The sequence below is a fragment of the Neophocaena asiaeorientalis genome, unplaced genomic scaffold, assembly GCF_003031525.2.
Source record: "Neophocaena asiaeorientalis asiaeorientalis breed wild unplaced genomic scaffold, Neophocaena_asiaeorientalis_V1.1 scaffold136, whole genome shotgun sequence".
Taxonomy (NCBI): domain Eukaryota; kingdom Metazoa; phylum Chordata; class Mammalia; order Artiodactyla; family Phocoenidae; genus Neophocaena; species Neophocaena asiaeorientalis.
In genome coordinates, this window is record NW_020185333.1 from 1,793,470 (window position 1) to 1,810,498 (window position 17,029).

The 17,029-nt window shown below is 37.5% G+C and overlaps 1 protein-coding gene and 1 non-coding gene across 3 annotated transcripts in view; both read left to right on the top strand.

The window, feature by feature from the left end:
• Nucleotides 1-17,029, top strand: part of SPICE1 (spindle and centriole associated protein 1) — a 62,097-nt gene that overhangs the window by 19,396 nt on the left and 25,672 nt on the right. For both annotated transcript variants that reach the window (XM_024735425.1, XM_024735426.1), the window contains exons 6-10: nucleotides 109-215; nucleotides 3,435-3,550; nucleotides 10,886-11,028; nucleotides 11,240-11,377; nucleotides 11,729-11,994. In XM_024735425.1, coding sequence (XP_024591193.1) covers nucleotides 109-215; nucleotides 3,435-3,550; nucleotides 10,886-11,028; nucleotides 11,240-11,377; nucleotides 11,729-11,994 — 770 coding nt within the window. The remainder of the gene's footprint in view (nucleotides 1-108; nucleotides 216-3,434; nucleotides 3,551-10,885; nucleotides 11,029-11,239; nucleotides 11,378-11,728; nucleotides 11,995-17,029) is intronic.
• Nucleotides 6,181-6,287, top strand: LOC112393274 (U6 spliceosomal RNA). Its single transcript, XR_003001874.1, has one exon. It is a non-coding gene; the product is annotated as a U6 spliceosomal RNA (small nuclear RNA).

The following is a 17,029-nucleotide window of genomic DNA, read 5'->3' on the forward strand; positions in this document are numbered from 1 at the left end:
TTAAGATTTTCATATGATAATTCAGATCTATGGCAGTGTATTATAGTATGTGTGAAGTCAATTTAATTAAATGAAACAAAGTCATCATGACTTATTTTCCTTCCGCAGGGTTTCCGAATGTAACAATGGCTCCTGATTCCTCTCAAGGTCCCATTGTGGTAAATCAAGACCCTGTCGCCCAGGCCATCCTTAGTGAATCTGTTATTGAGCCTCAGGTAACGTGCTTTGCTCACAGCCATAATGCTCATGCTGAAATTCAGTTTAAGTTGATGTAGATAGGCATAGTGGTAAACATTTCAAAAGCTTTACTATCTAAATACCAAGTTGTGGTTGCTAGAATTGTTCTTACTCAAGCCTAGTGCGCTTTCTGGGAGTAATGCTTGTACTAAACAAGATAGGACTAGATAATAGTAGCTAACATTTACTGAGTGCTTACCTAGGAGGTAGTTACTATTATTATCCCCATTTAGCAGTTGGAAAAACTGAGGCTCAGGAAAATTAAGTAAGTTGTCTAAGATCACATAGCTAGGTAGCATGAGAGATGGCATTCAAATCTAGGCTGTCTGGCTCCATAAGACTGTGTCACCCAGAGATGCAGAGAACAAACGTATGGACACCAAGGGGGGAAGTTGGGGGGATGGTGGTGGTGGGATGAATTGGGAGATTGGGATTGACATGTATAGTATACGCTAATATGTATAAAATAGATAACTAATAAGAACCTGCTGTGTAAAAAATAAATAAATAAAATTAAATAATAAAAAAGAAAGACCGTGCACCATCTACAAATATGGAAACAGCAAGAGCCTTTCCACGTCCCACTTTGGAGTCGGGTGAATCTGTGTTCATATTCTGTCACTTACTAGTTGTTTGATGTTGAGTTGATCTCTCAAGGTATCTGAGCTGGCTCAGAGAGCTTTTTGTTAAATGGGAATAGAATATACCTGCTATGGTTGTTGTGAGGATCAGCTCAGGTAGGTTATGTAAAGTGTTGAGCATAATACCAGATATTAGCTCTTCATTAAATCTTTGTCCCTTCTTTTCTTTTAAATAAATTTATTTATATTATTTATTTATTTTTGGCTGCTTTGGGTCTTCGTTCCTGCACGTGGGCTTTCTCTAGTTGCAGTGAGTGGGGGCTTCGTTGGGAGCTTCTCATTGCAGTGGCTTCTCTTGTTGCGGAGCATGGGTCCTAGAGCACGCGGGCTTCAGTAGTTGTGGCACCGGTGCTCTAGAACACAGGCTCAGCAGGTGTGGCTCACGGGCTTAGTTACTCTGCGGCATGTGGGATCTTCCTGGACCAGGGATCGAACCCCTGTCCCCTGCATTGGCAGGCGGATTCTTAACCACTGCGAAGCCCAAAAAGAATATTTTAGACTATATCTGAAAGTCAGTGAATTAGTTCTAATGTATTAGTATGTTTAAAAAGCAGCTACCCAAGAAACTGTGAATTTATTGACTAGTTACATGGGAAAAGTATAGTAGTAAAACATTTATTAGCTGTATCTTAATCTAATTGGAACTCTTAATTAATCAAAATGTTTAGAATTTTGAGATAGGAAACATTTTTTAAAAGCCCATGAAGAATTTAATACTAAAATAAATCAACTTTTTAAGAATGACTAGGTCTCAGTACCCGTTTAATGCAATTTCCTAAGTTATTTGTATCTTTTATGAAAAAAAGGAGAATCATCAATTAGATGGATGATCCTAGGGAATTACAAGGTCCAGAATCATATAAATATACCGTTTTCTACTTATAAAGGCAATTAAGTAGAATGTTACACATACTTATAATAGCCAAAGTCCATTAGCCATATCCCTAGCCAAAAGCCATGTATGTTTTGGCACTTATTAAAAAGTTAGCTTTCTGGGCTTCCCTGGTGGCACAGTGGTTGAGAGTCCGCCTGCCGATGCAGGGGACATGGGTTCGTGGCCCGGTCCGGGAAGATCCCACATGCCGTGGAGCGGCTAGGCCCGTGAGCCATGGCCGCTGAGCCTGCGTGTCCGGAGCCTGTGCTCTGCAACGGGAGAGGCCACAACAGTGAGAGGCCCAAGTACCACAAAGGAAAAAAAAAAAAGTTAGCTTTCAAATGATCATGGTCTCTATGATGAAGGTTGGGAAGTGGCAAGAGGCAAGGTAAGAGAGACAAGAAGGAGCTGAGTCACAAAGGGCTAAGGAACCAGAAAGCAAAAGTAGAGCTACTAAAGGATTTTAAGAAGAGCACAGTCATGGCGAAATTGACAGTAACGTGGAAGATGGATTGGGGAGGGAGAGACAAGACTGGTGAGTGGATCTGGTTAGAAGACTCACATTGGAATCTTAGCGTGAAGTGGTGAGGACTGACCCAAAGCAGTGGCAGTAGGGAAGAAGGTAGAGGGGAAGAGGGATAGATTTGAGAGATTAAGAAGGGATAGAATTGACAGGATTGGGTGATTGATTGGATGTGATGGATGAGGAAGAAGGATAATTTCCAGTTTGCTGGCTTGAGAACCTGAATAGATAGTGATGCTGTTTATGGTCTTGGTAACATGACAGGAACAAGGTTTCTGGAAGAATGATAGTAGAGGCTTAGGAAAATGATGAATTTTAGACATGTTGAGTATATGTGTGTAGGATGTTCTCCTAGGGATATCTTTTAGGCAGTTAGATATAAATGTTGAGGGCTCAAGAGAGATCTGAGTGAAGCTAGAAATTTGGAAATTAACAGCATTTGGCTCGTAATTGCACCTTGGAATTAGATATAATCATACAGAAAATGAGTCAGATGAGAGGAGAAAAGGTCCAAAGGGAGAACCTTCAGTGACATCAGAAAAAGAGAAGGGTAGGAAAAGAACCAATAAAGGAGATTGGGAAGGAATGGCCAAAAGAAGAAAAACCAAGAAAATATGGTATCATGGAAGTGGAAAAGAAAAGTTTATCTTCCTCAAAAGAAGATTTTGAGGGAAAGAAATGAGTGGTCATTGATGTCTAATGAGTCAGAAGTAAGGGAAAGCAAAGACAGATATATCCATTTGATTTGGGAGCAGGTGTGTTGATGTTGACCATGTAGAGAACAGCTTAAATGGGGTGGCAGGGCAGAAGCAAAGTTGCAGGGCATAAATGGTGAATGAGAAGTGGTGGGCAGCTTTTTCAAGAAGTTTGTTGCACAGAAAGAGTAGATGGTAGCTCGAGGTGAGTATAGGGTACGGATAAGATGGCAAAGACTTAGATTTAAATGTGGATGAGCTGAAGCCAGTAAGGAGAAGTTGAAGATGCAGGAGAGAGAAGCGGCAATTGATGGACTAGAAGGAGGTAAGAGGGTTTGGGTTCTAGACCACATGTGGAGGGATTAGCCTTAGAAGGAGGGATCTCTCTTCTGTTATGACAAAAAGAAAGGATGAGTGTGTATATAACCAACCTGTGTTATTATTTTATTGTTGTGTTGATAAAGGCTCTTAATGAAGTAGATGATGACCAACGAGAAGGAACTGTTAACAGCCAGTCAGAAGAAAGTGAGAATGAGTTGGATAACCCTCTAAGCTCTCAGTCAAACACAAATGCGGACACGTAAGTATAGATGGCATAAGTATCTAAGATGCTTCCCTTTTTTCCAAGGCCATTTCTTCCCCCACCCCTACTTTATTGAGATACAATTGACATATAATGTTGTATAAGTTTATAAGGCATACAACATGTTGATTTGATATACTTATATAGTGCAAAATGGTTACCATCATAGCATTAAGTGATGGATGGTTAATACCTCCGTCACATCATATAATTACCATTTCTTTTTTGTGGTGAAAACATTTAAGATCTTCTCACGTAGCAACTTGCAAGTATAAAATAAAATATTATTAGCTATAATCACAAGAAGTTATTCATCTTATAACTGGAAATTTGTACCCTTTTACCATCTTCCCATTTGCTTCACCTCCCAGCCCCTGGTAACCACCACTCTGTTTCTATGAGTTTAGCTTTTTTATTATATATTTTTTAGTTTTTTAAAAATTGTTTTATTTATTTTTTTTGGCTGCATTGGGTCTTCGTTGCTGCATGGGCTTTTTCTAGTTGCAGTGAGTGGGGGCTACTGTTTGTTGTGGTGCATAGGCTTCTCATTGTGGTGGCTTCTCGTTGCAGAGCATGGGCTCTAGGCTTGTGGGCTTCAGTAGTTGCAGCACGCAGGCTCAGTAGTTGCGGCACGTGGGCTCAGAAGTTGTGGCTCACAGGCTCTAGAGTGCAGGCTCAGTAGTTGTGGCGCATGGGCTTAGTTGCTCTGCGGCGTGTGGGATCTTTCTGGACCAGGGCTCAAACCCCTGTCCCCCTGCATTGGCAGGCGGATTCTTAACCACTGCGCCACCAGGGAAGTCCCCTCAGCTTTTTTAGATTCCACGTATAAGTGATATCATACAGTATTTGTCTTTCTTTGTCTCACTTGTATTTCTCAGTGTAATATCTTCCAGGTTCATCCATGTTGTCACAAATGGCATGATTTCCTTCTTTCTCATGGCTGAATAATATCTCACTGTATATGTATACAGTGGAATATGATACGTATCTGTGTATCTCAATCACATCTTCTTCATCCATTCATATGTTGACATATACTTAGGTTGTTTCCATATCTTGGTTATTGTGAATAGTGCTGCAGTTAACATGGGAGTGCAGATATCTCTCTGAGATCCTGTTTTCATTTCCTTTTGATATATACCCTGAAGTTGGAATCCTGGATCATATGGTAGTTATATTTTTAATTTTTTGAGGAACTTCCACACTGTTTTCCATAATGGCTGTACCAATTAACAATGCCACCAACAGTGCACAAGGGTTCCCTTTTCTCCACATTCTCATTAACACTTGTTATCTCTTGACTTTTTGATGATAGCCATTCTTATTATAGATGTAAAGAGATACCTTATTGTGGGTTTGTTTTTTTAATCATTTTTATGTGTTTGTTTTATGTTTGCTTTTTTTAGTTTGCTTTCTGTTTTTGTTTTGTTTTTATTGTTTGTTTTTTTTGGGTTCTTTTGTTTGGTTCTCTTGTTTTTTGTTTTCTTTGTTTTTTTACTTTTGTTTGGTTTTGCTTTTATTGTGGCTTTGCTTTTCATTTCCCTTATGATTAGTGATGTCAGACACCTTTTCGTGTATGTACTTGTTGGCTATTTGTACGTCATCTTTGGAAAAATGTCTGTTCAGTTCCTCTGCCCATTTTTTTTATTGGATTGTTTGGCTTTTTTGCTATTAAGTTGTATGAGTTCTTTATGTATTTTGGATATTAACCCCTAATTAAATATATGATTTGCAAATATTTTCTCCCATTCCATAGATTGCCTCTTCATTCTGTTGATTGTTTCTTTTGCTGTGCAGAAGCTTTTTGGTTTCCTGTAGTTCCAGTTATTTTTTTTTGCTTGTGCTTTTGGTGTCAGATCCAAAAAATTGTTGCCAAGATCAATGTCAATAGCTTCCCCTATGTTTTCTTCTAGGATTTTTACCATTTCAGGTCTAATGTTTAAGTCTTTAATCCATTTTGAGTTAATTTTTGTGAGTGGTGTAAGGTAGGGGTCCAATTTCATTCTTTTGCACATCTTTATCCAGTTTTTGCAATGCTATATGTGTGTGTATATATATATATATATATATACACACACACACACAAGTATTTAAGTTGTTTCCAATATTTTTCAATTAAAAAATGCTGCAGTGAATAACTTATGCATATGTATTTTTGTATGGTTGAAGGTGTGTATTTAGAGTAAATTACTAGAAGTGGGATTTTGGGATTAAAAGGTAAATGCTATGTAATTTTTTTCTGAAATTACTGAATTCTGCTTTATGAGGGTTGTAGTATTTTGCACTCCTACTGGCAACTTACAAGAGTGTCTGCACCAGAGTGTGTTGTCAGACTTCTCTGCTGATTTCATAGGAGAGAAATGTTATCTCAGTGTAGTTTTACTTTGCCTTTCTAAGTGAAATTGATAATTTTGTCATATATTTAAGGGACATTACAGTGAATTGTCTATTCATGTCTTTTGCCCATTTTGCTTTTAGGGTTTTGATCCTTTTTTTTTATTAATTTGTAAGCATTCTTTACATATTAAGGCTGTTAGTCTTTTACCTGTGTAATATGTTATATTTTCTCCCAATTCATTGTCTTTTGAATTTCTTTAACAAGTAAAAGATTTAAGAATATATATATAGTGCTCGCTTTGGCAGCACATACGCTAAAATTGGAACAATACAGAGAAAATAAACATGGCCCCTTTGCAAGGGTGACACACAAATTTGTGATGCATTCCATGTTTAAAAAAAAGAATATAGGGCTTCCCTGGTGGCACAGTGGTTGAGAGTCCGCCTGCTGATGCAGGGGACATGGGTTCGTGCCCCGGTCCGGGAAGGTCCCACATGCCGTGGAGCAGCTGGGCCTGTGAGCCATGGCCGCTGAGCCTGCATGTCCGGAGCCTGTGCTCCGCAACGGGAGAGGCCACAACAGTGAGAGGCCCGCGTACCACAAAACAAAACAAAAACAAAAACAAAACAACAACAACAACAAAAAAGAAAATATATATAGTTTGAATTTATCATTCATTGTTTTTACATGTGGATCTTGAATCATACTCTGAAATTCTTTCCTAAAACTGATTTTAGAGGAATTCACTCATGTTTTCTTCTGATACTTCTGTGGTTTTATTTTTTATTTAGTTCTCTGATCCATTGAAAGTTTATTTTGGTATGTGGTATGAGGTATGGCTCTGCTTCTTATCTTTTCCTAAATTGGTATCCAATTGCCCCAGCACCATTTATTACTGCCCCACTGATCTGAGATTCTGCCTGCATACATTAATTACCGTGTGTACCTGGATCTACTTCTGAATTTTCTAGTCCACTGGCCTTGTTTCTGTAGTCATGCTCCAATACCACACTGTTTGTTTTTTTGTTTTTTTTTGCGGTACACAGGGCTTTTACTGTCGTGGCCTCTCCCGTTGCGGAGCACAGGCTCCGGACACGCAGGCTCAGCGGCCATGGCTCATGGGCCCAGCTGCTCCGCAGCATGTGGGATCTTCCTGTACTGGGGCACGAACCTGTGTCCCCTGCATCGGCAGGCGGACTCTCAACCACTGCGCCACCAGGGAAGCCCACCACACTGTTTTAATTAGAGTTTATATTGTTTTAATAGACTTCCCTCCTAGCCTTTTCCAGTTCAGAGTTTTCATAATGATTGTTACATGTTTATTCTTCTGTATGAATTTAGTGTCAACTTATTTAACATCATACAAAAGTTTATTGATATTTTTGTTATATTAATAAATTAACTAGAGAGACCTGACATCTTTATTATGCTGGGTTTTACTATCCAAGAACAAAGAATGTTTTTCAATTTGTTAATGTCTACCTTTTTGTTTTTGAGGAGTATTTTAATGTTTTTTTCATATAGGTTTCCTCATTTCTTATTAAAATTATTCCTGAGTATTTTTGTTGTTGGTTACTATTTTATTTTATTATTTATTAATTTATTTTTTGAGAGAAGGAAGGATTTATTATTACTTGCAGCAAGTAAGATGAGCTCGGGGGATATTTCCCAAAGCAGTGTCTCCCCAAACAGTAAAATTGGGGAAGTTTTAAGCTAAGAGTACATGCATATTCATGAAGAGGCTTGAGCAGAGGAGAATTCAGCATAGAATTGGGACAAATGTTGGCAGAGTCCAAGCTTTAGTTGATTGAAGTCAGGAGGGTCAACATCATCATTCCATCTTCCACCTAGGTGGGGGCCTTAGTTCCTGCAGAGCTCAAAAACTGTATCAGATTGTTATGTATATCCCTTGAGGAGCAATTAGCACTTGTTTTATTGCTGAACTTTTGTTTCTTGACTGCGTTTTCTTTGTTACTGAATTCCCTTACTTCCCTTAAGATCATTAACTACCGAGACTGGTTCAAGGGCAAGAATTGTGGTCAGGCTTAGATCACAAAATGGCTTAGGCCAAAAGTGGCTTCTCTCTCTCTCTCTCTCTTTTTTTTTTTTTTTTTTGCGGTACACGGGCCTCTCACTGTTGTGGCCTCTCCCGTTGTGGAGCACAGGCTCCGGATGCGCAGGCTCAGCAGCCATGGCTCATGGGCCCAGCCGCTCCACGGCATGTGGGGTCTTCCCAGACCGGGGCACGAACCCGTGTCCCCTGCATTGGCAGGCGGACTCTCAACCACTGCGCCACCAGGGAAGCCCAGTTTTCTTCTTTTTTTTGCATGTTGGGGGCAGGAATTTTCATTAGCTGAAATATTTCAATTTCAGTTTTCTGTTTTGATATACTGCCTTTGTTATACTGTACATTTTGTGGAGAGGGTTGGGAGTTTTAGGTGATTCTTCTGTCAATTATGGTGAGGCACAGCTTATTTAGAGCCTTGTTAAAAAAAAAAAAAGTGTTGGTGGGTTAAAGTTGGCTTGTTCTCCAATATCATGGTTCTCTTTTGTCTTGAAGGACTTTTGCATCTTTTCTCCTTTAGCACTCAGCCTCCAAAGGGTACCTCTCCCTTCATGTTCACCCTCTTCTCCTTAAGAAGTGATGCCTTCCCAAGACTACCGCCTTGGGTTCTACAAACTTCCTGGTGGTGTTATGATTGCCCAGGGTTTTTGTTTTTTTTTTAAGTATTTACATACTTAGAGTGGACTTTTTCTTTCTAGAGGTGATTTTTGTCACCATTAGGCTCTCAGCTTTCCTTTTCGCTGTGCAGTTATTTTGAACTGCCCCCATTCTTTGCAAAGGCTTCTTACAGGAGCTCAAGAAATATCTTTGCTGGAATTTGATGCTTATGTTTCTACCTACAGGTAGTTTGAAGTTAGTAGTATTCTCTGTCTTCCAATAATATAGAAGGTATGGGTTATATGCTGTTTTATTTGCTTTTCTTGTTTCACTGTATAGTTTTTTGTAGGATGTGTAGAGTAATTCAAATTTATCTGGTCACCATTTTGTTAGGAATACCTGGAAATATGTATTATCTTTTAAGTACTTTTTCTTTCAGAACCTAAATATAACTAATCTTGTACAGAATTACGTTTATTCTTCAAGCAACAGAAATTTATTCTCTCACAGTTCTAGAGGCCAGAAATCCTTAATCAGTTTCATTAGACTGAAATGAAGGTGTTGGTATTGCCACATTCCCTCTGGATACTCTAAGTTATAATCCACGCCTTGCCTTTTCCAGCTTCTGCTGGTTGGTGGTGTGTTCTTGGCTTGTGTCCACATCACTCCAGCCTCTGCCTTCAGCTTCACATCACCTTCTCCACTTGTGTGTGTCAAAACCTCCCTCTGCTTCTCTCTTAAGGATGCATATTATTGCATTCAGGGCCCACTTGGGTAGTCCAGGATCATCTCCCTATTTCAAGACCCTTAACTTAATCCATCTGCAAAGTCCCTTTTTAGTCAGATAAGGTAACATTCACAAGTTCCAGGGATTAGGTTATGAGTATCTTTTGGAGGGCCATTCTTAAGCCTACCATAGATAGTATTGTCTTATTTTGTTGTTGTTATTTGATATAACCTAATTCTTAAAAGTATAAACATTAGAGGTGGTAATGGGAGTTCAAACTGGTTTGGATTTTCCCAGCTTGTACAGAAATCTCGTTATGACACTTTTCTTAGGACTTATCCTGAAGGTTGGACTTAGACCTAACTAACACTGTCTTACAGAGGAGTCTTTCTGATGCTTTGGTAACTAGCCATAATGTGAATGGACCACATTACAGCCTTTTGTTAACTAAACTTAATAGCAACTAGTGTTCAATGTGCTGTCCACAGGTTGCTTTAAAGCAACTCCTCTAGGCTGAGGTTTGTAGAGCCACTAAATAAGATTTCCCCTTTCCTCTCTCGTTGTTGTTGTTCTCCCATAACAGTTTTATTGTTTTATAGTTCACATACCATACACTCTACCCATTTAAAGCATAATATTCAAAGATCTTCAGATTTTTAGTATTTTCATTGAATTGTTCAACCTACAGTCAATTTCAGAACATTTTTGTTACCCTCAAAGAAGCCCTATACTCTTAAATAGTCAGACCCTATTTTCTCCCAAACCTTTCAGTCCAATCTAATTTGCTAGATGAATCTGTTTTTTTTTGTTTTTGTTTTAAATCTCTGTAGATTTGCCTGTTTGGACATTTCCTCTGTATAGAATCAGGCAGTATGTGATATTTTGTGTCTGGGGTCTGTCACATGTTTTCAAGATTTATCCATATTGTAACATGTTAGCACTTCATTCTTTTTATGGCTGAATAATATTCTTTTGTGTGGATAGAGCACATTTTACTTATCCATTCATCAGCTGGTGGACATTTGGGTTGTTTCCACTTTTAGACCCTCTACCTCTTTTAAATATTAGTCTAGTTGGGGAATAGACAAAGAAATCAGACAACTGAAGATTGAAAAATCAGCTTTATCAGTGATAAAGCTGATTACAGCAAAAGGCTTATCTCTCTCACCCGCTACACCGTAGCTCTTCTTCTCATTCCCTCTCCCCGCCTCCCTGAAACACAGGGGCAGAGTCTGCTCTAGTCACTTTACTTCAGTGATGAGCAGCAACTGTGCTCTGAGGACAAGCTGCTTCATAGAAACCATGTACTTTCTCTAGAGAAAGAGAGAGGAGGACATAACCTATAGGACAAAACTTCAGAAATGGCAAATCGCTCCTGGTTTAGGAGCCAGCATAGCTAGGAAACTGGGAGGGAGATGGAATGATTCCTTCTAACACTGAGAAGACTGGCATTTTAGATTTTTATCTTATAAGTTAAAGCAAAACATATTTCTCTTTGATTATGAATTATTAAAAGTTTCTTCAAATCAAACATGTAAACAGTTGAACAAGTTAAATGATAGTACTTATTAATTCTAATATAGCTTGTTGTCCCATAATTTATAGGTTTCTCCACAAAATAACGGAAGATAATTCCGAGTTAATTAATAAACTATGGACTGATATTCAGCAGAAAGTAGCAACACAATCACAAATAACAACCTCTTCAGGAACTCCATCATCTGCTTCTCCATCAGGAGAACAAAAAGGTTTGGTTCCTGACTGTATTAGTTCTCCCAGAGTAGTAGCTTACTTTATTATGTTCTTTCTTAAGCACAGTAATTTTTTAAAGGAACATTACTTGAGTTTTGACTGTCTTAGCCTGGTTGAGTAAATACTCATTGACCTGTCGATTGACATGCTTAAAATTTTTTTGTTGTTGTTCACTTGAGATACTTTTGGAAAAATTCTCCCTTTTAGCTGCTCTGAATGCTACCAATGCTGTTAAGAGAATCCATACGAGGCTTCAACTGGAAGAATCTCCTGAGACTCTAGACTCAAGCTATGTAGTGAGACAAGTGCTGAACTCAAGGAAGCAAAAACAGCTGCTAAATAAAGGTTCAGTCTCTTAATTGACAAAGTGGGTTATTAAACATGTAACTTGACACAGCTCTCTTAGTTTATTAGTGCATGTCTTTTCCCTTAAACTCATCCAATTGGATCCTACTAAGTAAGAGTTTGTTGAATGGTAGCCAGGCAATGCCTCCTTTTATTCCATGTAACTCTAGAAGGATGGTTCTCATCCATTCATTATAGATAGTGTAAATCTGGTTCAAACAGTATAGATTCTTTATGAGAAAATGATGATAACTTGATAAAAAACCTTTTATAAATTGTGAACAACAGTCAAACGTTTTTCTACTGTAATTTTTCCCAGTCTTAACATAGAATGACTTCTGTCATTATCAGTGAAAAGAAAACCAGATTTGCGTGCTCCTTCAAAACAGAAGAATAGCGTGTTATCAACCAGCACAGCCTCCACAGACTTACCGAATAGCAGTAACCCCAGCCTAGATGTCCTCAAACACATGATACATGAAGTGGAACATGAAATGGAAGAATATGAGCGGTGGACAGGACGCGAGGTCCAGGGGCTCCAGAACAGTCAGGGTCTCACCGGCTTCACCCTGTCGCTCGTGAGCTCCCTCTGTCGCCTGGTTCGGTACCTTAAAGAGGTGAGGTTATTAGAGTCTTCTCTTCTGCCAGACTAATGGCAGAAATGGGTAGGTTTTTCCCCTCTACACTTGAATTATTGCAATCTCCAAATAAAGTATAATCAAATTTGAATAGTTTTGTTTAAAATACCTCAGCTTTAGATGATCTGTAGTAAAGGTTTATCCTCTTAATTTTCCTCTACATCCTTATACAGATAACATCAGATAAGTGATGTTGATTTTAATATGAGCTTTAGTAAAATGTAATTAGTTAGGTAAATCTGCTATAAATAAAATTATATCTTGTGCTAATACTTCATATTACTGTTTGGCAGTTACAGGTTAATGAGAACTACTAAACATGTCCTCATTCTACTGCTTTTCTCTGCTTGCTATTCCCACTGCAGTTCAGTTGGGAGAGTGGTATGCCTGTAATCTGTAGACACAGATTAGGAAAATTCTTCATATTATATGTATCACTGGTAACTTGGGCTTTGCTTCAGTGTTTGAAATGGGAGACATTTTATTGTTGTAAAAGTAATTTATAAGACAAGCAAGAATTGTATCTTTTATTTATTTATTTTTTACATCTTTAAAGAAATGTATCTTTAATTCATTTGTGAATAATAATCAGTCCTCAGAATGCTGTGGGATTAGAAATGGTTATGTATTATACCTTCTTAAAAAACCTATTTAAACTGTTATTTATTTTTTATATATTTAAATTTGTTAAGCAAATATGACCAAAAACTGTTTAAGGAAATTTTATCTTTTAAAAAAAGTTGATTCATCACCCTAATTTACATGTATCAATTTCTCTGGAGATGTCTTCCTAAATTTTCTTTTTAAAAAATTAATTAATTAAAATGTTTACTTCTGTTTTATATTTTTTAATTTAATTTAATTTTTATTTTTTATGTTGGAGTATATTTGATTTACAATGTTATGTTAGTTTCAGGTGTACAGAAAAGTGATTATACATATACATATGTCTATTCTTTTTCAGAGTCTTTTCCCATATAGTTTATTACAGAGTGTTGAGTAGAGTTCCCTGTGCTATACAGTAGGTCCTTGTTGATTATCTATTTTATATATAGTAGTGTGTATATGTTAATCCCAGCCTCCTAATTTATCCCTAGCCCCCACTGCCAGCCTTTCCCCTTTGGTAACCATAGTTTGTTTTCTAAGTCTGCTAGTCTGTTTCTGTTTTATAAATAAGTTCATGTGCTATACAGTAGGTCTCGTTGGTTATCTATTTTATATATAGTAGTGTGTATATGTTAACCCCAACCTCCTAATTTATCCCTAGCCCCCCCGCCCCCCTCCACGAACCTTTCCCCTTTGGTGACCATAGTTTGTTTTCTAAGTCTGCTAGTCTGTTTCTGTTTTGTAAATAAGTTCATTTGTATCATTTTTTTTAGATTCCACTATAAGTGCTATCATATGGTATTTGTCTTTGTCTGACTTACTTCACTTAGTATGATAATCTCTAGGTCCATCCATGTTGCTGCAAATGACATTATTTCATTCTTTTTTTATGGCTGAGTAATAATCCATTGTATATATATACCACATCTTCTTTATCCATTCATCTGTTGATGAACATTTAGGTTGCTTCCATGTCCTACCTATTGTAAATAGTGCTACAGTGAACATTGGGTTGCATGTTTCTTTTTGAAGTATGTTTTTCTCTGGATATATGCCCAGGAATGGGCTTGCTGGATCATCTGGTGGCTCTATTTTTAGTTTTTTAAAGAACCTCAATACTGTTCTCTGTAGTGGCCATACCAATTTACATTCCCACCAACAGTGTAGGAGGGTTCACTTTTCTCCACACCCTTTACAGTATTTATTGGTTGTAGACTTTTTGATGATGGCTGTTCTGATAAGTGTGAGGTGATACCTCATTATAGTTTTGATTTACATTTCTCTAATAATTAGCGATGTTGAGCATCTTGTGCTTTTTGGCCATCTGTATGTCTTCTTTGGAGAAATGTCTATTTAGGTCTTCTGCCAATTTTCTGATTGGGTTGTTTGTTTTTTTGATATTGACCTGCATGAGCTGTTTATATAATATATTTTGGAGATAGATCCCCTGTTGGTCACATCATTTGCAAATATTTTCTCCCATTCAGAGGGTTGTCTTTTTGTTTTGCTTGTTGTTTTCTTTGCTGTGCAAAAGCTTTTAAGTTTAATTAGATCCCATTTGTTTGTTTTTATTTTCATTACTCTAGGAGGTGGATCCAAAAAGATAGTGCTGCGATTTATGTCAAATACTGTTCTGCCTAAGTTTTCCTCTAAGAGTTTTATAGTATCTGGTCTTACATTTAGGTCTCTAATCGATTTTGAATTTATTTTTGTGTATGGTGTTAGAGAATGTTCTAATTTCATTCTTTTACATGTAGCTGTCCAGTTTTCCCAGCACCATTTATTGAAGAGACTGTCTTTTCTCCACTGTATAATCTTGCTTCCTTTGTCAGAGATTGATTGACCATGGGTGTGTGGGTATATTTCTGGGCTTTCTATCCTGTTCCATTGATCTATAAGTCTATCTTTGTGCCAGTACCATACTGTTTTGATTACTGTAGCTTTATAGTATAGTCTGAAGTCAGGGAGCCTGATTCCTCAAGCTCCATTTTTCTTTCTCAAGATTGCTTTAGCTATTCAGGGTCTTTTGTGTTTCCATGCAAACTTTAAGATTTTTTTTGTTCTAGATCTGCAAAAATGCCATTGGTAATTTGATAGGGATTGCATTGAATCGGTAGATTACCTTGGGTAGTGTAGTTATTTTTACAATATTGATTCTTCCAACCCAAGAACATGGTATATCTTTTCATCTGTTTGTGTCATCTTCGATTTCTTTCATCAGCATCTTATAGTTTTAGGAGTACAGGTCTTTTGCTTAGGTAGGTTTATTACTAGGTATTTTATTCTTTTTGATGTGATAGTAAATGGGATTGTTTCCTTAATTTCTCTTGCTGATTTTTTGTTGTTAGTGTATAGAAATGCAACAGATTTCTGTATTAATTTTGTATTCTGCAACTTTACTGAATTCATGGATTGCCCTAGTAGTTTTCTGGTAGCATCTTTAGGATTTTTTTATGGGCCATGCGAAGAACCATAAATATTACTTACTCTGCAGGCAAAGGGAAATCCTTGACCTGTCCTCAACAAAGGAATGACACAAATGGATTAACATACTGAACCTATCCAGGTTCTGCATGGTGGACTCATTGTAGGAGAGCAGAGCTCCCACTGTTCTTTCCCCACATCATTGCAAGGAATAATGGTTTTGCTTTCTCTGAGAAAAAGCAAGGAGTGAAAAATACCTCCACCTTCATTAGGTCCAGAAGCTCCACCTGGGGAAGAATTTTCACTAAATGTAATCACTGATTTCCACTGAACTGCTGATGAGATCTTTGTTAAGTAGAACATATTTCTTCAATTCTTACACCTGAACATATCTCCTCTCCCTATTATTTTACCTAGAAGCAATAACAATGTCCGAAGATATGCAGTTCTAGCAGGAGTGATAGTGCACACATTCTCAAGCAGGACAACTTTTGGAGTAATTCAGAAATTACAGCCACAGGTCTGTAACAAAGAGAAATGGATATGGTAGCTCTCTGAAAAACAATAATGCATCATGCAAGTAAACATTATTACCAGGAGTTCAATACCAAATATGTGTAAACTAGGACAAGCACCTGCATTAAACTTCTGGTTCTCATCACTTGGTCCATTGAGTCTCTATGTGTAAGCAAGTATCAGAAAAAGATGTTTGGCACTGCCATGACAATAAATCTATCAAAGTTGGAAGCATTGAACTCTGTGAATTATTTCCCAAAATACAAAGCTCAAGCTGGAAAGAGTTGTATTCACCTGAGGCATTTCTGTGAAAATAAATATTACATAAAAGAGACAATGGACATAATCAGTGTCTAGATTGATACAGGATATTTAGTGACTTTCAGAAGACACTTATGATATGCAAAATTGCATTCTCTTCTTGTTTGTAATTATTATACTGAAATGTATTGAGCAAACACTTTGATGTAAATATTGAAGCAGCTATTTGCTTTTTAACACGGTAGTGCAAGGTCATTTCTCCAAATTGGGGGGGAAATTAAAACTACATGAGTAGCTCTGGAATGTCACACTGATGTAAACGTTACTATTTAGATTAAACTATCAGTTTCAATGACTATGGAAAAAATTGAAAAGCATTTTTCCCATTTAAACTTATCAGACAGATAATACCAAAGTAGGGACACGATTTTCCCCTTGGCTCTGGTTAGTCTCATATGTAGAAAGTGTATGGATAATTTTTCAAGCTTATCAGGGCCTATAGACATACTGACTACATTGTTCTGCAGGGCACAGATCCTACTGGCTTGAAGAGATACTGCAGAAGCCTATCAGCTAGATGAATGTGCCTCTCATGTTTTTGTTTCCTGGTTGAGTACATAGATCAAAAAGGTGGCATGTTGTTTTTTTTTTTAACATCTTTATTGGAGTATAATTGCTTTACAATGGTGTGTTAGTTTCTGCTGTATAACAAAGTGAATCAGCTATATGTATACATATATCCCCATATCTCCTCTCTCTTGCATCTCCCTTCTACCCTCCCTATCCCACCCCTCTAGGTGGACACAAAGCACCGACCTGATCTCCCTGTGCTATGCTGCTGCTTCCCACTAGCTATCTGTTTTACATTTGGTAGTGTATATATGTCCATGCCACTCTCTCGTGTTTGTGGTTTTTACAGTTTTTTTCTCGTAGTTGATTTCTAATCTCATAGTGTTGTGGTTAGAAAAGATGCTTGATATATTTTCAGTTTTCTTAGATTATTGAGGCTTTCTTTATGGCCCACTATGTGATCTATCCTGAAGCATGTTCTGTGTGTACTTGAGAAGAATGTGTATTCTGCTGCTTTCGGGTGGAATGTTCTATAAATATCAATTAAGTACATTTGGTATAATGTATAATTTAAGGCCTGTGTTTCCTCATTGACTTTCTTGTCTGGATGATCTGTCCACTGATGTAAGTGGAGTGT